Source organism: Heterodontus francisci, chromosome 20 (assembly GCF_036365525.1).
Source record: "Heterodontus francisci isolate sHetFra1 chromosome 20, sHetFra1.hap1, whole genome shotgun sequence".
Taxonomy (NCBI): domain Eukaryota; kingdom Metazoa; phylum Chordata; class Chondrichthyes; order Heterodontiformes; family Heterodontidae; genus Heterodontus; species Heterodontus francisci.
In genome coordinates, this window is record NC_090390.1 from 78461025 (window position 1) to 78484508 (window position 23484).

At 43.9% G+C, this 23484-nt stretch overlaps 1 protein-coding gene across 6 annotated transcripts in view; it reads left to right on the forward strand.

Moving 5' to 3' along the window:
• LOC137380760 (metal transporter CNNM2-like) overlaps positions 1–23484 on the forward strand; it is a 263880-nt gene that overhangs the window by 169654 nt on the left and 70742 nt on the right. For 5 of the 6 annotated variants that reach the window (XM_068053075.1, XM_068053076.1, XM_068053077.1 and 2 more), the window contains 2 exons: positions 6097–6234; positions 16282–16451. In XM_068053075.1, coding sequence (XP_067909176.1) covers positions 6097–6234; positions 16282–16451 — 308 coding nt within the window. The remainder of the gene's footprint in view (positions 1–6096; positions 6235–16281; positions 16452–23484) is intronic. The other variant, XM_068053080.1, reaches the window with a different exon arrangement.

A 23484-nucleotide genomic window follows, 5' to 3' on the forward strand; every position in this document is an offset into this window, starting at 1 on the left:
GCACGTCTGGCAGCATCTGTGTAGAGAGAAGCAGAGTTAACGTTTCAGTTAGAAGTCTGTCAATGTCCAGTGCCAAAGCCTGAAGAACTATTTGCTCAGTTAATTGGAGGGCAGAATATATTTAAGATCCTGCCCGGGCAAATATTGCACAAACTTTGGATCAAGATATCATCATCAATATTCAAACCTTTATATTGGTATACTAATTTACCTTCTTGTGTCACTGCCTTGTTCAAGCCCTGCTTCATTGCAAGAGGCTTTGAATAAAAATTCTCAAGGGTACTTGTAGGATGTTAACTGAATAATTTGATCATGACAGGAATACATGATTCTGACAAATCTGCAGAACACACAAACTTGCCCAGTTTTTGTTTGGAAGATTATGACATAAAACTTAAAACCAAAGTGTTCCTTCATGCAAATCTCTTCACTCTCTGGGATCTGTAGTTGCTGAAGGTGATCGTACTGGTGAGCTTCTTGGCTACCATTAAAGGGTATAAAATCTGAGAATTGTGGAGGTTGCTGCTTCTTTGACAAGTGAAGTTCCTATTTTGAACACTGTTAGATTCTAAAGTCTTTAAATACATTCTCCAGGGTACACAGACAAACTTTAGATATAAATTTTAGTTTCCACTAAAAGACTGACTAGAGAATGAATTAACTGTAGGAAAGGCCTTCTGCTGTAAAGTATTTGAATTATCATTCCAGTTCAGTAACAGGCCCAATTATTGGAGTGTTTGCATATCTGCATGAAAGCCTGTCCATAATACATGTTTGAATTCTGATACTGACAGAGCAGTATAAGGTTGCATTGACAAGATGGATGATCAGTCTTGCCAGTTACAAGTCCCATTAATTGCCATCAAAATCTGAGTATCTGGTCTGAAATGTTTTGGCTGATCAGTTTAAAATGCTCTTATTTGGGATGCCAGATCTAAGTGACCTGATGTCATTCTTACCTCATCCATAACCATCACTGCTATGATTAATACATTGAGTATTGTGGTGTTCACCTCGCAGTTTACCAGAAAATTGAGTTTGGATTATGATCCCCAGTTTGCATATCAAGAATATGCAGGATTTATAAGATATGGTGGATTGTACTGTATCTTATCTACATCTTATCAACACAGTTCAGATAGAGAAGAGGAACATTTTGTTAGAGCTTTCAAATAGGTGAAGGAGTCAATAAAATCAGATTAAAGTGTGATGACCCAGAAGAAATCCTCTTTTCTATTGATCAAATTGAACTATGCCACATAGCACTACAAAATGCATGTTCTTGAATTATTGGGTAGACAGCCGGCACAGTTGTACCTGGTTATCTTCGGAAGGTACCAAAAGTGATCCCACAAGTTACGAAAAGAGGAAGAGAGAAAACGGGGAAGTATGGGCCAGTTAGCCTAACATCAGTAGCAGCCAAAAATCTGAAATCTATTAGGGGCGTGGTAACAGAAGACTTAAAAAAAAATCACATGATTCAGCAGAGTCTGCGTGAATTTATGAAAGGGAAATCATGTTTGACAAATCTGTTGAGTTTTTTGAGTATGTAGCTAGTAGGATCGATAAGGGGGAACCAGTGCATGTAGTGCATTTGGATTTTCAAAAAGCATTTGATAAAGTGCCAAACAAGAGGTTTCATTAGGATTCATGGGATTAGGGATTATTATAGACTGAGGATTGGTTAATAGACAGAAAACAGAGTAGGAATAAAAGGGGCAGGCTGTAAATAGTGGGATACCGTAAGGATCAGTACTTGAGCCTCAGCTATTTGCAATCAATATTAATGACTTGGAAGAGGGGACTGAGTGTATCATATTCAGGTTTGCTGATGACACAAAATTGGGTGGGAAAGTGAAAGGTGAGGACAGAAAGTGGCTGCGGAGGGATGTAGACAGGTTGGGTGAGTGGGCAAGAACATGGCAGATGGAGTACAATGTGGCAAAGTGTAAAGTTATTCACTCTGGTAGGAAAAATAAAAAAATAGAATATTTGAATGATGAAAGACTAGGAAATGGGTGTATTCAGAGGGACCTGGGTGTCCTCGAACATGAATCACAACATTAACATGTAGATACTGCAAGCAATTAAGAAGGCAAATGATATGTCAGCTTTTGTTACAAAAGGGGTAGAGAATAAAAGGAAAGAAGTCTTACTAAAATTGTACATGGCATTGGTGAAGTACTGTGTGCAGTTTTGAGCTCCTTACTTAAGGAAGGACATAACTTGTTCTAGAGAGAGTGCAACAAAGGTACACTAGACTGGTTCCAGGGATGAGGGGATTGTCCTATGAGGAGAAATTGAGTAGACTCGGCCTATATTCTCTGGAGTTTAGAAGATTGAAAGTTGATCTAATTGAACTGAATAAAATTCTTAAGGGGCTTGACAGGGTAGATGCTGAGTAAGTTTTTACCCTGGCTGGGGAATCTAGAACACGGGGTCACAGTCTCAGGATAAGGGCTGATCAATTAGGACTGAGATGAGAGATTTCTTCACTCAAAGGGCTGTGAATCTTTGGAATCCTCTACTCCAGAGAGCTGTGGATGCTCATTCTTTAAAGACAGAGATCAATAGATTTTTGGGTAGTAAGGGAATTAGGGGATTTGGGGATAGTGTGGGAAGGTAGAGTTGAGGTAGTAGTTTAGTCATGATCTTATTGAATGGTGGAGCAGGCTTAAAGGACCAAATGGCGTACTCCAGCTCCTATTTCTTATGTTCTTATGTATATTTGATATTTGAAGACAAACAGGCCACATCAGTAGGCAAAAGCACATTCTCTGGAAATTAGAGATTCAATTTTGGTTTATGATTACAGGAATAAGTTGAGATGTTGGGCCACCGAAGTGATCATTTAAAGAACTATGGCTTAATTTGGAGAAGACTCATTAATTAGATTGTGGAACATCATCAGGAAAGCCTCATGTATCTGTATTGAGCAATGTCTCTGCTAATTTGATAGACAAGCCTATAACTAAAGAAACATTTGGCATGCTACCAGAGCTAGATGAAAAAACTGGGACGACATTAGCTGAGAAATACTGAAGTTCTAAAAGAACATAGATCTCCTCAACACCAAATATTTAAACTCAAAGGACTCATTGAAAGCATATACACATTTTAAATAGGACTGGAGACAGAGAATCAGTGCATTAGTATACTATGCCAATTCTGATAAAATAGTATATTTTATGGAAGTTATTTTTTAAAATTGTTATGAAGTCGATATTGATTTGACTTGAGGCAATACGAAGTCTTACTGCCTCTGGACTCTCCTGCAATGACTTGTTACATAGATATATGTGGCAACCATTTCGTACATGATGCCACAAATGGCAGTGAGATAAAATGGTCTATTAATCTGTTTTTCGGTGCTGCTGATGAGAAGGAGTCTTCATCAGAACAGTGGAAGGACTCGGTTTTTCATAAATGATCTTTTAAATCCACTGAGTCATGGAATAATCACAGAAACTGGTTGATGGCACCTCAGTTTAATATCTTGCCCTGAGGACAGCCATTGCAGCACCACTTCAGTATTGCGCTGGTAATTGTTGGCCTAATTTGTGGGGCTTGAACCCATGACCTTCTGAAAGAGCCACAGTTTCAGTTAACTGAGCCAAGCCGACTGTTCTTTAATACCACCCCCCTCCCCAAACCCCTGTAAAATTCCTGACTGAAATTTGCTTCCCAGTTTCATTTGAGCTAAGAAATTGTTGCATCATTTTATTTGGTGCCACATCTGTCAGAAGCCGAGCATCTTTTGCACCATTGAGGTATTTTCCCAGCAGCTCAAAAGGCCAAAGGTAAATTGATGACCAAGCAGCAGATAGCAAAGTGCATTGTGCACAGCTGGCGTCTTGCAGGGGCAGATTAACAGCATTAGGAGTTAGCAAGGCAAATTGGTATGTTGGCCTTTATTGCAAGGGGGTTAGAGTACAAGAGTAAGGAAGTCTTGCTGTAGTCATGAAGGGCTTTGTTGACACCAAACCTTAAGTACTGTGTACAGCTTTGATCTCTACCTAAGGAAGGGAATACTTGCCTTAGAGGCTTTTCAGTCAAAGTTCACTAGATTGATTCCTGGGATGAGGAGAGATTGAGTAGAATGAGCCTATATTCTTTGGAGTTTAGAAGAATGAGTGGTGATCTTATTGAGATGTATAAGATTCTGAGAGGCCTTGATGGGTAGATGCTGAGAGGCTGTATCCCCTGGCTGGAGAATCTAGAACTAGGGAGCATAATCACAGGATAAGGGGTCAGCCATTTAGGACTGAGTTGAGAGATTTCTTCACTCAGAGGATTGTGAATCTTTGGAATTCTGTATCTCAGCAGGCTGTGGATTCTAGAGGTATCAGTGGATATGGGAATCAAGCAGGAAAACGTCGTTGAAATAAAAGATCAGCCATGATCTTATTGAATGACAGAGCAGGTTTGAGGGGCCATATGGCCTACTCGTCGTCCTGTTTATGTTCTTATTCCATTTGACCAGAGTATGCACTAATCTATCCTGGCATCTAGAGCTATAGTTGCTTTGCAAGAGCCTCCACCCGCCTGAATGACACTACTTAATTATACATGTTGTTGGTTAAAAGAGGAAGGAATAGATTGCTCACCTAATAGGGTCTTCATTCTTGAGATGATTTGAATCTCCACACATGGTAAGCTCACGATGGGCCGAAGGGTCTGTTTCTGTGCTGTATGACTCTGGCCCAGTTGTCCCCTCAGCGTGTATAAAGGCCTAGGCTTTTTGGTGCTGGAGATATTAATTAGTTTCAGTTTGGCTTCAGGTAAAAATGATCTAGTTCTAATAGTGTAAGTTCTGTGATTTTATGGGATGCTGGAGTAAAAGACCTTAATGTGGTGCTACCTCTCTACAATGTCGTAATATATTGGCCCAGAATATGCTGCATTGAGCATTGCAGTCAATCAAAGAGCTGAAGTGATGGTACATTCACCATAACAGGGCTGTGGGAGGATTTAAGTGAATGGAAGTGCAATATTTTAATTAACTTCTAAAATAAAATAATCTACAGTTGAGCTTTGTATTGAACACTGAGGCCCTGTTAAGTGCCCATGACTGAAAAATCAAGAAAAATAATTGACTCAGCCAAATAAGTGACTAAATCAATGAATATCAACTGTTTTGGTTCCTTCATGACTTGAGGCAGATGAAACATTCCCAGAATAGCCACTATCATGTATAGCAATAATCTTCCAAGTGAAGCATCAGTAACACTGCGGAATGCAATTTGATTTTGCCTCTCTGTTGCTCCAAGATCAATATGGAAAACAATCATGGCAACTGTGATGTCAAGTGTATCACTCGTGTATATATACATACACACCCCACTCCAAAGCTATGTACTCTCCTGGGAGAGGTGAAAAACCAGATTTAAAAACCCAGGCCAATTAGAGAAAAACATCTGAAATATAGTGGCGTGTGGACGTTTTGTACCATTTGAAGCAGAGACTACAAGACAGGGATTCATTTAATCCTCCAGTTTACTTTTAACTCAAGTGATGTGGGGAATGCAATAAAATGTTAATGGTAGCTTACAATGCAAGTAAAAGTGATTGCTGACTTGTGGGGAATTTGAGATGAGAATTTCAAATTTTACAAATGCACAGGTGTGCTTTTTTATCATGAATATTTGTTTTGTTATTAGACTTCACTCGCGTGTTTATCTCCACATCATTCTACATATATCTAGTGAATAAATGTGTATTCAAGTTGTATCTTTATACCTAAGAAAAGAAGGCATAAAATGGGAAAACACTTATTTGATAATTTGATTCTCCCTTCCCTCTATCTTTGCAGCTTCATTTCTCAATTGGCAATATAATACTTTTGCCCCAATTCAATTTGAGGTCAGCTATTTCATGGGCCATAAAGAATTTATGTAGGTTGGATAATAACTACTGAAAGCTTACATCGCTGCTATGCCCAATAGGTTAATTTCAAAAAGAGTTCACATCTTCTAATAGCAGTTTTTTAGTTGAATGTTTTTAGAACTTGTTGCATTTTTTGATCGTCTTGTTCTAATTAAAATATTTTTAATTTCCGTCCATTTCCCCTCTTCAAAATGTTTTCTACATTTATAGCTGATAACAGAACCAAAAAGAAAATTACACACCGTGAAAGGAAGCAGGATTTTTCAGCCTTCAAACCAACAGATAATGAGATGAAGGTGAAGATTTCGCCGCAGCTACTACTAGCAACACATCGTTTCTTAGCAACAGGCAAGTTTATGACATCAAATGCTAAAAATATATTGGAATGAACATTAGTAATTCTAGTATTTACTTGAATCAATTCTTTTCTCTCTCCTGCTTCAATAACGATTGGTTTGGCCTAGAATAATCTGTTCTTTGCTCCTACATTCCATAAACTCCAACTTGTGCGAAGTTCTTCATGTTCTGCACTAAACCCTGCTAGTGCAACACCTCACTAATCTGTATTGGCTACCCCCAACCCCCACAACAGATTAAATTCTCTTCCTTGACTTTAATTGACCTCACTCTCCAACTCTGGACTTTTGTGCATTCCCCCTCCATTCTTGACATTGTCTGCCTGTATCTTATGCTTTGCAATTTCCTCCCTAAATTTCTTCTCCCCCCTTTTCTTTTAACAACCTATTAAAACCCATCTCTTCAACCACCACCTTCCTGGCTCAGAGTTCAGGTTCCTTGCACCAATTTGTGACCAGCCTTGAGATGTTCTTTAGGTTAAAGGTGCTTTGCAAATGCAAGTTGTTGTTATCCAAAAATGACAGCATAAAAGAACTTGTAAATAACATTCACAACAAGGCGTATTGCTAGTTTTTCATGAATTTTAATTGACCGTTAAATGCTGTACCTAGGATATTAAGGATTAATTTGAAAACTGACTTTGTTCTTGGTTTCTAGGAGTTGGGATTGTTCTTTTCTCCTGACTTGTAAATATACATTACAGCTGCCATTTAAAATGCACAGTTTGGGGCCTGAATTTTTGTACCTCATCAAGGTGAGGATTACCTTTGTTGGGAAAATAGATTACTACTATATATACTCTATATATCATTGAAAAGACTCCCACCCAAGGTGTAGCACAAGCTATACGTATAGTACAATAAAACCAGCTCAATGTTGTTGCATAGAGCAGACAAATTGCACTGTTTTCTCTATTTCTGACAGCCATCCAAAAAGAAATATGTCAGCTGAAGGGAAGCAGTTGGAGCTGATGTGTATAATAATCAAATACATAATAATCCAGAGACTTTGGGTTCAAAAGTACTACTGTGGCAGTTTGAGAATTTAAATTCAATTTATTTTAAAAATCTGGAAATAAAAGCTGGCATCAGTAAAATTGACCATGAACATGTTGGTTTGTCATAAAAGCCCTATTGTCCCACTATAGGACTTGAGCACAAAAATCAAGGCCGACACTCCAGTGCAGTACTGAGGGTGCACTGCACTGTTGGAGATGACGTCTTTTGGATGAAACGTTCAACTGATGCCCCATCTGCTTGCTTGGGTAGATGTAACAGATCACATGGCACTATTTCGAAGAAAAGCAAGGAAGTTACCCCTGGTGCCCTGGCCGACATTTATCCCTCAATCAATATCACAAAAACAGATTATCTGGTCATTATCACATTGGTTTTTGTGGGACTTTGCTGTATGTATACTGGCTGTCATGTTTCCAGTATTACAATTATACTTCAAAAAGTACTTCATTGTCTGTAAAGCGCTTTGGAAATGTCCAGTGGTTGTGAAAGGCGCTAAATAAATGCAAGTTTTTTTTATTGTTTCACTGATGTTTCCTTTGAGGAAGGAAGTCTGCCATGTGACTCTGGTATCATGGTTGCCTCTTGACTACCCTCTGAAGTGGCCTAACAAACCATTCAGTTGTATCAAATCATTGAATTTCCTACCTAACAAACATGTGAGAACATGTTCATGTGGATTGTAGTGATTCAAGAAGAAAGGCTGCCACCACTTCCAGGCAATTCTGAATGGACAATAAATGGCAGACTTGCCAATGATGTCTGCACCACGAGAAATAGTTTTTTAAAAATCACCTTTCAGCGCTGAGTTAACTAACCCTCCACCGAGACTCCCCACTGAATAAATTTAAAGTATTACATACATACTTCTAAAACTTGAAAAACCACTGCACAGGCATGTATTACACAGCATGACACAAAATAAAGTTCATGTATGCAGTTTTATGGGAAATCAGCACAACACCTTGTATGTGGAATGCAACATGAGCACTAGATTCAGAATAAAACTGGAGTCTGCTCCAACAATGTGGTTTAACACCATATTGCTTTCATGTATCCCACGCAGCAGCAGTATGGCACTGACCTTCACTGTGGCCTGAGTGAGGCTGCCAATTGATGGATAGTTTAGTGCACTGTACTAAATTGAACCTACTCAAACTCATTCTCGTTAATACCTTTATAAGCATCAAGAGGAGACTTCCTATTCCAGACTGCTAGGATAATTGAGCCCAGGTTTCAAGATTAAAGGACAGTGACTTATCCCGTTCTGCCACCCAGCTTGTATTCAGATGTCCATTAATATGGACAAGAATTCTGTTGGATCAAAAATGAGTACTCTTGATAGTATTTATTTATTTATTTAGAGATACAGCACTGAAACAGGCCCTTCGGCCCACCGAGTCTGTGCCGACCATCAACCACCCATTTATACTAATCCTACATTAATCCCATATTCCCTACCACATCCCCACCTTCCTTCAATTGCCCTACCACCTACCTATACTAGGGGCAATTTGCAATGGCCAATTTACCTATCAACCTGCAAGTCTTTGGCGGTGGGAGGAAACCGGAGCACCCGGCGGAAACCCACGCGGTCACAGGGAGAACTTGCAAACTCTGCACAGGCAGTACCCAGAACTGAACCTAGGTCGCTGGAGCTTTGAGGCTGCGGTGCTAACCACTACGCCACTGTGCCGCCAAGTGTTCTTCCGTAGTGGCTGCATCTATAGTAAAACTCTGGAAAAAAGATCCACAACATTTTTGTGGCGAGTGACTTGCATGACAACAGTCACTGCATTCGAGAGTAATTCATTGCTTGAATCATAGGACCATAGGAACAAGAGTAGGCCATTCAGCCCATCAAGCCTGCTCCGCCATTCAATACGATCATAGCTGATCATCCACTTCAATACCTTTTTCCCACACGATCCCCATATCCCTTTGTCATTGGTATTTAGAAAGGCTGCATTTGCTGACATCGCAACCACTAGGCGGCACAGGACTTGCACTTGCGCAAATGCAGGCTCTTTAACTAGATTAGAATTAGAACATTACAGCGCAGTACAGGCCCTTCGGCCCTCGATGTTGCGCCGACCTGTGAAACCATCTGACCTACACTATTCCATTTTCATCCATATGTCTATCCAATGACCACTTAAATGCCCGATCATCAGTGTCTGCGACTTTCAGGCAGCTGCCAGGATTAAAGATGGCGCTGCTCAATTTATCACAGGAAATGTTCATGGCTAGATTGTTCTAGCAAACTAACCTTGCATTAAGTCGGATGGAAGCCCAGTAATATGCTATGTAGTTATAGGATACTAACTGTAGTCAAAGATTCGTACAGCATAGAAACAGGCCCTTCGGCCCACCGTATCCATGCCGACCATAATGTCTATCTATACTAATCCCACCTGCCTGCATTAAGTCCATATCCCTCTATGCCTTGCTCATTCAAGTACCTGTCCAGATGCCTCTTAAATGTCGCTACTGTTCCTGCCTCCACCACCTCCTCAGGCAGCTCATTCCAGATACCCACTATTCTTTGTCTGAACAATTTACCCCTTTGATCCCCTTTAAACCTCCTCCCTCTCACCTTAAATCTATGCCCTCTAGTTTTAGTCACCCCTACCATGGGAAACAGACTCTGACTATCTACCCTATCTATGCCTCTCATAATTTTATATATGTTCTGATGAAAGGTCACTGACCCGAAACGTTAACTCTGCTTCTCTTTCCACAGATGCTGCCAGACCTGCTGAGTGGTTCCAGCATTTCTTGTTTTTATTTCAGATTTCCAGCATCCGCAGTATTTTGCTTTTATTATAATTTTATATACCTCTATCATGTCCCCTCTCAGCCTCCTTCGCTCCAGGGTAAACAGACCCAGCCTATCCAATCTTTCTTTATAACTCATAACTTATAATAAGCTGTGGACCTTATTGGCATCTCAATAACATCACTGTATATCACTGCATTTCACAGGGGTGGACAACACATTCACTTAACGACAGACACAGCCTCACAGGAAGAGAGGGCAATGGTTTCACCTCCATTGCTGGATTCCCACAGGTGCAGAGCATCATGGATTACACCCATGTGGTTGTCAAGGCAGCCAGTGACTGGCCAATGAGATCCATCAACAGGAAGGGCTTCCACTCCCTCAGTGTCCAACTGGTCTGTGACCACAAGATTTTCCACCATGTGTGCACTCACTTTCCTGGCAGCTGCCATGGCTCCTTCATCCTCCACCTGTCCAAGAAGCCTCGGAGCTTCACACCATCCCCCAAAGTGTGTGGATGGATCGGATCCTAGGGGACAAGGGATGTTCCTTGAAAACATGGCTACTCACCCCTGTATGGGAATCCCAGATAGAGGCACAGAGACGTCATCTCCCTCCACCTCCAATTTCTCCCCTTACCTCCTGCTCCTGCCCTGGTGATCTGTCTCCTTCCAGGGCCTCACCACCCTCAAGGTCCACATCTCTTTGGAGGGCCATGTTATGGAGAGCATAGCAGAGCACCACAATGACTAACACCCTTGCAAGAGGGTAATGGACAGCACCACCCAACAGGTCCAGGCACCGGAATGGCATCTTCAGAAGCCTGGGAGCCTGCTCAATGGTTGTCCTGCTGAGCAGATGACATTGGTTGTATTGTCTCTGGGCCTCTATCTGGGAGTGATCCCATTAAATACAAAAGGAATTTTACGATTGAATTTCCATTGGAAGATAGTGAATTGGCACCCCAATCGATGGAAAAGCAGATCGGGGAGAGTATAAAATATGCTGCCAATTCGTTATCGTGATTCTTTATATGACTGACCAGGACTGATTTCACCCAAACGCAGCTACCTACCTTGCCCCAATGGTCGCTCTCCCCCCTCGGCAACTTGCTTTCTCCTCCTCAGCGGCTGATTCCAGACCTCACTGCTCCTGCCCCCCACTTCCCTGGCCAATTGTTCCTCGCTTTGTGCAGCCCTGCTCTCTGGTTATATTTTATTTTTAGAGATACAGCACTGAAACAGGCCCTTCGGCCCTCCGAGTCTGTGCCGACCATCAACCACCCATTTAATCTAATCCTACATTAATCCCATATTCCTACCACATCCCCTCAATTCCCCTACCAGCTACCTACACTAGGGGCAATTTACAATGGCCAATTTTACCTATCAACCTGCAAGTCATTGGCTGTGGGAGGAAACTGGAGCACCCGGCGGAAACCCACACGGTCACAGGGAGAACTTGCAAACTCCGCACAGGCAGTACCCAGAATCGAACCCGGGTCGCTGGAGCTGTAAGGCTGCGGTGCTAACCACTGTGCCACGGTTGCTCACTTCCGGCTTCTCCCCCCACCATCTGCTAGCTCTGGGCCATGCCGCTTTGGGCCATGCCGCTTCCCTCCTCTCGGCCACTCGCTCCCACGTTTCATCAGTCTTAGCGCCGCCCCGAACGAGCAAGGCAGGCTGCAAGTGGTGATCGGGCGACTTAGGAGCAAGTGGCCAAGGGGAGGGAAGCGGCACAGCCTGGAGCTAGCGGCTGGGAGGGGGTGGGGGGTTGGGGGGAGCGAGCAGCTGGAGAGCAGGGTGGCGCAAAGTGAGGAGTGGGGAACAATCGGCCAGGAGTGTGGGTGGGGGAGCAGTGAGGTCTGGAGCAAGCAGCTGAGGGGAAGAAGCGTCGAGGCCTGGAGCATGTTGCCAAGGGGGGGGGTGTGGGGGGTGGAGAGGAAAGAGCTCCAGCCTCAAAGTCTCCCATTCAGCCGCTTCCTCCAGCCAAGCGAGGGGCTGGATACCCGATGATGCTTTACCGCGCACGTGCAAAGATGGACCAGGCGCGGATATGGGATGACATTGGCAGTGCGCGATGACATAATCTCGTGCATGTGCCATTTAGTACTGGCAGGATGTAGCTGCGCATGTGCGCAGCGTGACGCACTCTGATGATGTCAGCGGGCCGCTGCATTGTCAGGAGTCACTGATTTAGAAATTTGCCAATCTCTGCTTTAAACATACTCAATGACTGAACTTCCACAGCCCTCCGGGGTAGAGAATTCCAAAGATTCATAACCATCTGAGTAAAGAAATTTTTCCTTATCTCGGTCCTAAATGGCTTTCCCCTTAATTTGAAAGTGTGTCCCCTGGTTCTAGACTTCCCAACCAGGGAAAACATCTTAACTGCATCTACCCTGTCTATCCCATTAAGTATTTTGTGTTTCAATGAGATCGCCTCTCATTCTTCGAAATTCGAGAGAATACAGGCCCAGTTTCCCCAATCTCTTCATAGGACAGTCCCGCCATCCCGGGAACAAGTCTGGTGAACCTTTGTTGCGCTCCCTCTATGGCAATAATATCCTTCCTAAGGTAAGGGGACCAAAACTGCACACACTACTCCAGGTGCAGTCTAACCAAGGTTCTATCCAATTGAAGCAAGACTTCACTACTCCTGTACTCAAATCCTCTTGCGATAAAGGCATTAGCCTTCCTAATTGCTTGCTGCACCTGCATGTTAGCTTTCAATGACTTATTGATGAGGACACTTGGGTCCCTTTGTACATCTACACTTTCTAACCTCTTATTCTTTTTTTTTCTTTTCTTTTGGGCCTCCTTATCTCGAGAGACAATGGATACGCGCCTGGAGGTGGTCAGTGGTTTGTGAAGCAGCGCCTGGAGTGGCTATAAAGGCCAATTCTGGAGTGACAGGCTCTTCCACAGGTGCTGCAGAGAAATTTGTTTGTTGGGGCTGTTGCACAGTTGGCTCTCCCCTTGCGCCTCTGTCTTTTTTCCTGCCAACTACTAAGTCTCTTCGACTCGCCACAATTTAGCCCTGTCTTTATGGCTGCCCGCCAGCTCTGGCGAATGCTGGCAACTGACTCCCACGACTTGTGATCAATGTCACACGATTTCATGTCACGTTTGCAGACGTCTTTATAACGGAGACATGGACGGCCGGTGGGTCTGATACCAGTGGCGAGCTCGCTGTACAATGTGTCTTTGGGGATCCTGCCATCTTCCATGCGGCTCACATGGCCAAGCCATCTCAAGCGCCGCTGACTCAGTAGTGTGTATAAGCTGGGGGTGTTGGCCGCTTCAAGGACTTCTGTGTTGGAGATATAGTCCTGCCACCTGATGCCAAGTATTCTCCGAAGGCAGCGAAGATGGAATGAATTGAGACGTCGCTCTTGGCTGGCATACGTTGTCCAGGCCTCGCTGCCGTAGAGCAAGGTACTGAGGACACAGGCCTGATACACTCGGACTTTTGTGTTCCGTGTCAGTGCGCCATTTTCCCACACTCTCTTGGCCAGTCTGGACATAGCAGTGGAAGCCTTACCCATGCGCTTGTTGATTTCTGCATCTAGAGACAGGTTACTGGTGATAGTTGAGCCTAGGTAGGTGAACTCTTGAACCACTTCCAGAGCGTGGTCGCCAATATTGATGGATGGAGCATTTCTGACATCCTGCCCCATGATGTTCGTTTTCTTGAGGCTGATGGTTAGGCCAAATTCATTGCAGGCAGACGCAAACCTGTCGATGAGACTCTGCAGGCATTCTTCAGTGTGAGATGTTAAAGCAGCATCGTCAGCAAAGAGGAGTTCTCTGATGAGGACTTTCCGTACTTTGGACTTCGCTCTTAGACGGGCAAGGTTGAACAACCTGCCCCCTGATCTTGTGTGGAGGAAAATTCCTTCTTCAGAGGATTTGAACGCATGTGAAAGCAGCAGGGAGAAGAAAATCCCAAAAAGTGTGGGTGCGAGAACACAGCCCTGTTTCACACCACTCAGGATAGGAAAGGGCTCTGATGAGGAGCCACCATGTTGAATTGTGCCTTTCATATTGTCATGGAATGAGGTGATGATACTTAATAGCTTTGGTGGACATCCGATCTTTTCTAGTAGTCTGAAGAGACCACGTCTGCTGACGAGGTCAAAGGCTTTGGTGAGATCAATGAAAGCAATGTAGAGGGGCATCTGTTGTTCACGGCATTTCTCCTGTATCTGACGAAGGGAGAACAGCATGTCAATAGTCGATCTCTCTGCACGAAAGCCACACTGTGCCTCAGGGTAGACGCGCTCGGCCAGCTTCTGGAGCCTGTTCAGAGCGACTCGAGCCTCTTACCATTTGAAGAAATACTCTGCACATCTATTCCTCCTATCAAGTGGATAACCTTACATTTTTCCACATTATATTCCATCTGTCATGTTCTTGCCCATTCACTTACCCTGTCCAAATCCCCTTGAAGCCGCTTTGTATCTTCCTCACAGCACACATTCCCACCTAGTTTTGTGTCATCCGCGAACTTGGAAATATTACATTTGGTCCCCACATCCAAATCATTGATATGTAGCGTGAACAGCTGGGGTCCAAGTACTAATTCTTGCGGTACCCCACTAGTCACAATCTGCCAATGCAAGAATGACCTGTTTATTCCTACTGTCTGTTTTCTGCCTGTTAACCAATCCTATCCATTGTGCTTTAATTTTGCTAACCAACCTCCTGTGGGGGACTTTATCAAAAGCCTTCTGAAAATCCAAGTATGCTACGTCCACCTATTCCCCTTTATCAATTCTGTTAGTAACATCCTCAAAAAACTCCAACAGGTTCGTCAAACATGATTTCCCATCCATAAATCCATGTTGACTATGCTCAATCAGATCATTATTATCCAAGTGTCCATTTATCACACCCTTTAGAATAGATTCTAGCATTCTAGCATTTTTCCCTACTACTGATGTAAGGCTAACAGGTCTGTAGTTAAGTGTTTCAAAATACGGTGCTATATTAATGTATTTACTCTAAGTTTTACTCTACTAATGTTTGTGACATCCGGTTTCAGTGATGTGACTAGGTCCTTTAATGTGCACTGCTCCAACCTACTGGGAAATTGTACGGAAACAATATAGTTTGACTTTTTTCAGATCACTCTTTGGTTTGTTCAAACCTGTAGGAAAGTGGTCATTTTTATAATAGAAGTTATAAATTAATTGTCGGCTTTTGTACAAAATCTAGTACAGTTTTCCTTTTTCTGGACTATTTAAATTGTTCCTTAACCTGTTTAATTTTCAACACTTACTCAAAACTTACCTTTTGCATGACTGTTCAGCTAATTTAAGACCACGAATAGTTGAGTTAAACCAAGGAAGTCCCAAGTTTGATCACTGGCCTGTTCTGACCAAGCTAATCTCAGTTAGTGACACGAGTATTACATTTGACCTTTTTTCCCTACACTATGGAAAGAAATATTGGCTAGGGTTCCCACTCTAATCATTATCCAGCAACTGCTCTGTGTGTGTGTGCATGCGTGCGCGCCCACCCGCCCGCTCGTGTGTGTGTCCGTGCACGTGGACGCCCGGTGAGGACAGCATCGGACTTGGTTGTGACACCGCCGCAGTTGAATAACCTACCAACAAGTCTTGTCCCAGTATAGAAATGTATGGGCATTTGGGAGAGGTGCTAGCTGATGATTGGCTCCTATGGATTCATGCTCTGCAAGGAATTTGAAATGTTCAAGAGAAGAGAAAATTGATAGAAAAAAGTAAGGAGCAGAACATTTTTGGCAACTCAAAGTGGAGGGGAAAAACATTGCATTTATTTTGGTTTACAGGAAAAGGCATTGGTCTTTTTGTTAGATGTCATCTCCTATTGCCAAAGCAGCACACCTATTTTTAATTTAACTCTGAATAAAACAATTGCCCTCAAACTGCAATCAAATTTTCCCCAGCAGGAAATATGATACTATATTGAAAGCAAACTTTTATTGATTGGGTTGCCTGATTCTTCACCCCCAGAACAGTGACTTGGCTCCATTTTAAAACCATAAGAATTAAATTAAAATTCTCAAAAAGTAGTATTTGTGTAGCAGGGTCTGTGGATTTAAATAAGGTGCCAACAGATCAGCTTTAAGGCTGATTTGATGGCTGTTTTTGTCCTACCTCTAACTTGTATAATATATAATGTTGATTGTAATAGAAGGCTTGGGTTGCTTGAAGTTGCACTTGAATATATTGATATTTGTGTTAAATGATTTCAGAAGTGGAGCCATTCAGCCCAACACAGATGTCAGAGAAGATTTTACTGAGGCTGCTCAAACATCCTAATGTTATTCAGGAAATGAAGTTTGACGAAAGAAATAAAAAAGCCCCAGAACATTACCTTTTCCATCGGAACAAACCTGTAGATTATTTTATCCTAGTTTTACAGGTTGGTGTGTTTAATCCTAATAATGCTGTAGAAACATATATTGCAGAAATCCATTTCTACAGATTGTAGATGATGTGTTAAGTGTGGACAAATTTATTTGTATGCTATGTTATAGCTGGAAGACCACATTTTCTTAGAATATATGTTTTTATACTTAGGGTGACATTGTGTAGCACTTTGCTACATCGAGATGTACAGAATCACAACATAGCAGCTTATTATCTGACTGATGAATTTTGGTAATGCCTCGGGTTCAAAATCATAAATTTAATAATACCTTCTAACCAAAGTTGGAGGGTACTATTTTCATATTTAAATGGGAGAAAGCTGCTCTATTGGTAAGAATTGTTTAAGACAACAACAGACAAAGTTGTATATTAGTATAAATAGAGATCCCTGAGTTATTGGGGTTTAGATCGTAGAATGATACAGCACAGAAAGAGGCCATTCGGTCCATCATGTTTGCAACTCTTTGGTAAAGTTGTTCAATTAGTCCCACCCACTCATTCCTTCCCTGTAGCCCTGCAATTTTTTTCCCATCAAGTATTTATCCAATTCCTTTTTGAATTTTACTATTGGATCTGCTTCCACTGCCCTTTCAGGCAGTGCATTCCAGATTGCAACAACTTGTGTGACAATGTTTTCCAAGTCATCTGTGGTTCTTTTACCAATCACCTTAAATCTGTGTCCTCTAGTTATCGACTCTTCTGTCACTGGAAACTGTTTCTCCTTATTTACTCTTGTTACGACCGAGGTGGGAGGAGTGCACTTTTTTCTAGTTCCATTTCTCCACAGGTCACAACATATATTTAAATGTTTACCCAGTTACCGATACAGTCAATCATAGACTCTATTTTTATCCCAGAATAGAGTACACCAACTAAGTTTCTTTGATAAACTATAAAATTATCAGTTTATTATCAAACAACACTTATTCAGTAACAAAGCAAAGCATTAACACACAAATTGCTATATGAAAATTCCCTTTTTACCTTAGGCCACCCCCCCCCCCCCCCCTCCCCTCTCTCTCTCTCTCTCTCTCACACACATACAGAAAATAGAGGTTTTCTCTTTAGAACTCTGTTACAAAAAAGAATACTTTAGCCAAATACTTGCTAATTCTTGAAGAAAAAAAAGATGAGATATGGCAGTTGTCGCTTTTGGCATCCCAAATACACGTAGACAGCTGTCACTGGGATCTTCCTAGAACAGTTCTTTTCAGGCATTGTTGAGGCCTGACGTTTGGCAGGCCTTTCAGGAGAAATGCGGCAACAGTTTCAGTCTGTTTCTTACACTTGCTTCTCAGGGCTTCTTAAAGAGATGGAAAAGCTGGCAGGCTTTTCAAAGAGATGGAACAAGCTGAGCTGGGTGGTTGCTCCCTTGGCAGGTTTCCTCCAACTTTTTAAACACCGTCCACTCCCTCAACTCACTGTCTAAAGCGAAACCAAAAACAATATCTCAAGAGTCAAGCCTCCTGACCCCTGTAAATCTTGACTTGTCACTTCTCTGTAGATATCTTCCCCAGGTCAAAAAGCCCCTGCTGGGTACTTATCTGAAGAGAGGTGACTTCCAGTAAATGTTGTTTGTTTATCTTGGCAGGTGATCTTCAGTAAGGCTTGTTTACAAACCAAGTCCAAAAGACCATCTGATGGCCTCTTTTTTTAAAAAAAACTTAAGTCCAACATCTATGGAATCCTCAGCCTCCAAAAAATGAATCAATTTCAAGTCCTCAAAAAAAATTTAACAAAGAATGGAAGCAATTTCATAACACCTCCATCCTTGGAGGAATGAAACGCCATTTTCAAATGCGTTTCATTACAAAGTATGGAAAAACAGAAGATGAAAATTTTTAAAATGCATTTACACATTCATAATCATTCACTCTTTACCCGTAGTTAATACTGTTCTGCTTTGTACCATCTTCGCACTCGTATAACTCAAAGCAAAGTTTAATTCTAGAGAAAGCATCCGCAATCACATTTTACCCATCAATGTGGATAATCTTTAAGTGATAAGTTCGCAATAGTAAACTCCAGCGAAATAGTCTGGCATTTAGGTTTTTGAATTTTTCCACAAGGGCTAGGGGGTTATGATCAGTATATACCAGTTTCTCTCTGGAGTCGTGGCAGACATAGACGTCAAGATATTTGAGAGCTAGTAATAAGCCTAGGGTTTCTTTTTCCACCATTGAATATCTTTTTTGGTGTCCATTTAACTTTTTGGAAATGTATCCCACTGTCTTTCTATACCTGATTCATTGCCTTGTAACAGGACTGCACCGACCCACAGGTCGCTCGCATCAATTATGATCTTGAAGGGCTTAGTGAAATTTGGAGCAACCACACTGGTTCATGAATCAAAATAGCTTTCAGCCCCTCAAAAGATGTTTGGCACTGACCACACTGACTTTGTTTTCTTTTTTTGTAACAAATCTGTCAATGGAGCAGCTATAGTACTAAAACTTGGTTCAAACTTGCAGTAGACACCACACATCCCAAAAACCTCATGATTTCTCACTTAGTCTTAGGGGTAGGGAACTCCACCAATGCTTGTAAATTTGCTGTTCTTGGCAACACTTGTCCTTTCCATTCTATATGCCTGAAGTAGGTTACCCTTGCTTTTGCAAATTCACTTTTGGCAAGGTTGATTGTAGTTTTCTAAACAGAGCTTCTAGTTGTTTCAAGTGGTCCTTCCAAGTGTTACATCATCAAGGTAAACCACACAGTTAGGAACACTGGCTACCACTTGATTTATTAGTCTCTGAAAAGTTGCTGGGGCATTTTTTAGTCCGAATGGCATCACTGGGCATTGGAAAAGACTGTCTGGTGCGACAAAGGCCGATATTTCTTCAGCTCAGAGTGTTAAAGGAACTTGCCAGTATCCCTTTAACAAATCTATTTTTTGTACGAAACATGGCACTGCCCACTCCGTCAATTTGGTCTTCCAAGTGCAGAATTGGGTAGGAGTCTGCTTTGTTACTGTATTAACCTTTCTGTAGTTTATGCAGAATCTAGTTGAACTATGATGTTCAAGATGGCTCCTGGCTGGAAGCTCCCTAGGAAGCTCCCTTGCTGTTCAACTCTATCCATGGCCATCTGCTCCCATCCCTAACGTTTTCTCCCCCAATCTGCCCTCTTAAACTGTTTAAATTCCCCTGGCTCTTTAAATCAGTTCATTTTAGCCCTATCTAAAAGTTAACAGTTAGTTTAGTGTATGTTACCTGGGCCCACTGCCCTCCCCCAGCCACACCTGCTCTTTGTTTTCTCAATGAAATTGATCCGGATGAAACTGACGAGCACAGCTGCCGATACTTCAATCTCCGATCCTGCTGTCTTCACAGTCCAGAGTGTCTGCAGCCACGGCATGCGGTAAGTCCATTGAGGTGAAGAAGGAGCTGCGGGACCCGAGAGAAGTCCTGTGAAAAGGTGCCCCGAACACCCAAAACATCCACGAACGGCCCCCCCGGCCGCAACTTCAAAGCGCCCGCGGGAGATGGCTCGGAGAGCATCTGCAGCGCACTGTCGGCAATGCTGCATGCCTTTATTTAAACCACTGCAAAAAAAAAACCCTTAGCAAATGTAATCACCTCTAAGTCTGCCAAATGATGCTTCACCTCCCGAAGGACGTGGATGAGCTTTCCGGACGTCGATGGTGGGCACTGAGGAAATGGCTTATTACCTGCACCAGATTCCACCCCCTTTACCCCCCTTCCACCCCCCCCACCCCCGTCCCCTTCCCTGCTCCACCCTCTCAGCTCACCCCCTCACAACCCCGTACCAGCCCGCCCCCCCCCCTCGCACCATCTTCACCCCGCACCCCCTTCCCCTGCACCCCCCCCCCCCCCACCCCCTCCCTCTACCCCTCCCCCTTACATCCCCTCCTCCCACCGGCACCATCCTACACCTGTGTAGGGGCCCCAACAACCCCACTGCCTTGTGGGCGTCTCGGGAGAGACCAAGGCTAAGGGAGTAAACCCTAACAGAAAATCCGGAGCGGAACCCCGTAGGCGGTCATGTGTCACCTTTGGCATGTTTCCGGCAGTTCCTGCAGCCATACTGGTGCCAAACGTCGTGTCCTGCACTCCTTTGGACCCCACCAGAAAGGCCGAGAGGGGGGTTTTAACGACTGGGCAACTCTCAACCTCCATAAATTTGCCCAGGCATGCGCCATGGAGAGGTCACTCCATAGTTGCCTCACAGCGACTAAAACAACACGGAAGGCAGCAGTTACGGGTTATAAGTCCAGATAAATTGGCGTAGAAACTGGGCGCCACGGGTTGCCTTTGTCGGTGGGCGAGGTCATTGCACCTCACTGGACAGCTACCGCCCGCCTCAAACCGGGCAGCCCCCGGTCAATAAGGTTCTGTCCCGCCACAGTCTGCCTGCTTCAATGGGTGCTTGGAGCTCAGGGTCATTGCCCGAAAGGTGGACTGATACACCGCACCAAACAACACGAAAAAAGGAAAGAAGGTACCAGCCCTTCGCTTTGCAAGCTGGAACGTCAGAACTATGTGTCCTGGCCTGTCGGAAGACCTTACACAAATCAACGATTCTCGGAAGACCGCCATCATTAACAACGAGCTCAGTAGATTCAATGTGGACATTGCAGCACTTCAGGAGACTCGCCTCCCCGCGAGTGGCTCTCTAGCAGAGCAAGACTACACCTTCTTCTGGCAGGGTAGGGATCCTGAAGAACCAAGACAGCATGGAGTGGGCTTCGCCATCAGAAACTCCTTGCTCAGCATGATAGAGCCTCCCTCAAATGGCTCGGAACGCATACTGTCCATCCGACTGCTCACCACCTCTGGTCCAGTACACCTACTCAGCATCTATGCTCCAACACTCTGCTCCCCACCTGAAACTAAAGACCAGTTCTATGAACAACTCCATAACATCATTAGCAGCATCCCCAACACCGAACACCTATTCCTGCTGGGGGACTTTAATGCCAGGGTTGGGGCCGACCATGACTCATGGCCCTCCTGCCTTGGGCGCTATGGCATTGGAAGGATGAATGAGAATGGACAGAGACTGCTTGAGTTGTGTACCTATCATAACCTCTGCATCACCAACTCGTTCTTTCACACTAAACCCTGTCACCAGGTTTCATGGAGGCACCCAAGATCACGTCGTTGGCACCAGCTAGACCTCATTGTCACAAGGCGAGCCTCTTTAAACAGTGTTCAAATCACACGCAGCTTCCACAGTGCGGACTGCGACACCGACCACTCCCTGGTGTGCAGCAAGGTTAGACTCAGACCAAAGAAGTTGCATCATTCCAAGCAGAAGGGCCACCCGCGCATCAACACGAGCAGAATTTCTCACCCACAGCTGTTACAAAAATTTCTAAATTCACTTGTAACAGCCCTTCAAAACACTCCCACAGGGGATGCTGAGACCAAGTGGGCCCACATCAGAGACGCCATCTATGAGTCAGCTTTGACCACCTACGGCAAAAGTGCGAAGAGAAATGCAGACTGGTTTCAATCTCATAATGAAGAGCTGGAACCTGTCATAGCCGCTAAGCGCATTGCACTTTTGAACTACAAGAAAGCCCCCAGCGATTTAACATCCGCAGCACTTAAAGCAGCCAGAAGTACTGCACAAAGAACAGCTAGGCGTTGCGCAAACGACTACTGGCAACACCTATGCAGTCATATTCAGCTGGCCTCAGACACCGGAAACATCAGAGGAATGTATGATGGCATGAAGAGAGCCCTTGGGCCAACCATCAAGAAGATCACCCCCCTCAAATCTAAATCGGGGGACATAATCACTGACCAACGCAAACAGATGGACCGCTGGGTTGAGCACTACCTAGAACTGTACTCCAGGGAGAATGCTGTCACTGAGACTGCCCTCAATGCAGCCCAGCCTCTACCAGTCATGGATGAGCTGGACATACAGCCAACCAAATCGGAACTCAGTGATGCCATTGATTCCCTAGCCAGCGGAAAAGCCCCTGGGAAGGACAGCATTACCCCTGAAATAATCAAGAGTGCCAAGCCTGCTATACTCTCAGCACTACATGAACTGCTATGCCTGTGCTGGGACGAGGGAGCAGTACCCCAGGACATGCGCGATGCCAACATCATCACCCTCTATAAAAACAAAGGTGACCGCGGTGACTGCAACAACTACCGTGGAATCTCCCTGCTCAGCATAGTGGGGAAAGTCTTTGCTCGAGTCGCTCTGAACAGGCTCCAGAAGCTGGCCGAGCGCGTCTACCCTGAGGCACAGTGTGGCTTTCGTGCAGAGAGATCGACTATTGACATGCTGTTCTCCCTTCGTCAGATACAGGAGAAATGCCGTGAACAACAGATGCCCCTCTACATTGCTTTCATTGATCTCACCAAAGCCTTTGACCTCGTCAGCAGACGTGGTCTCTTCAGACTACTAGAAAAGATCGGATGTCCACCAAAGCTACTAAGTATCATCACCTCATTCCATGACAATATGAAAGGCACAATTCAACATGGTGGCTCCTCATCAGAGCCCTTTCCTATCCTGAGTGGTGTGAAACAGGGCTGTGTTCTCGCACCCACACTTTTTGGGATTTTCTTCTCCCTGCTGCTTTCACATGCGTTCAAATCCTCTGAAGAAGGAATTTTCCTCCACACAAGATCAGGGGGCAGGTTGTTCAACCTTGCCCGTCTAAGAGCGAAGTCCAAAGTACGGAAAGTCCTCATCAGAGAACTCCTCTTTGCTGACGATGCTGCTTTAACATCTCACACTGAAGAATGCCTGCAGAGTCTCATCGACAGGTTTGCGTCTGCCTGCAATGAATTTGGCCTAACCATCAGCCTCAAGAAAACGAACATCATGGGGCAGGATGTCAGAAATGCTCCATCCATCAATATTGGCGACCACGCTCTGGAAGTGGTTCAAGAGTTCACCTACCTAGGCTCAACTATCACCAGTAACCTGTCTCTCGATGCAGAAATCAACAAGCGCATGGGTAAGGCTTCCACTGCTATGTCCAGACTGGCCAAGAGAGTGTGGGAAAGTGGCGCACTGACACGGAACACAAAAGT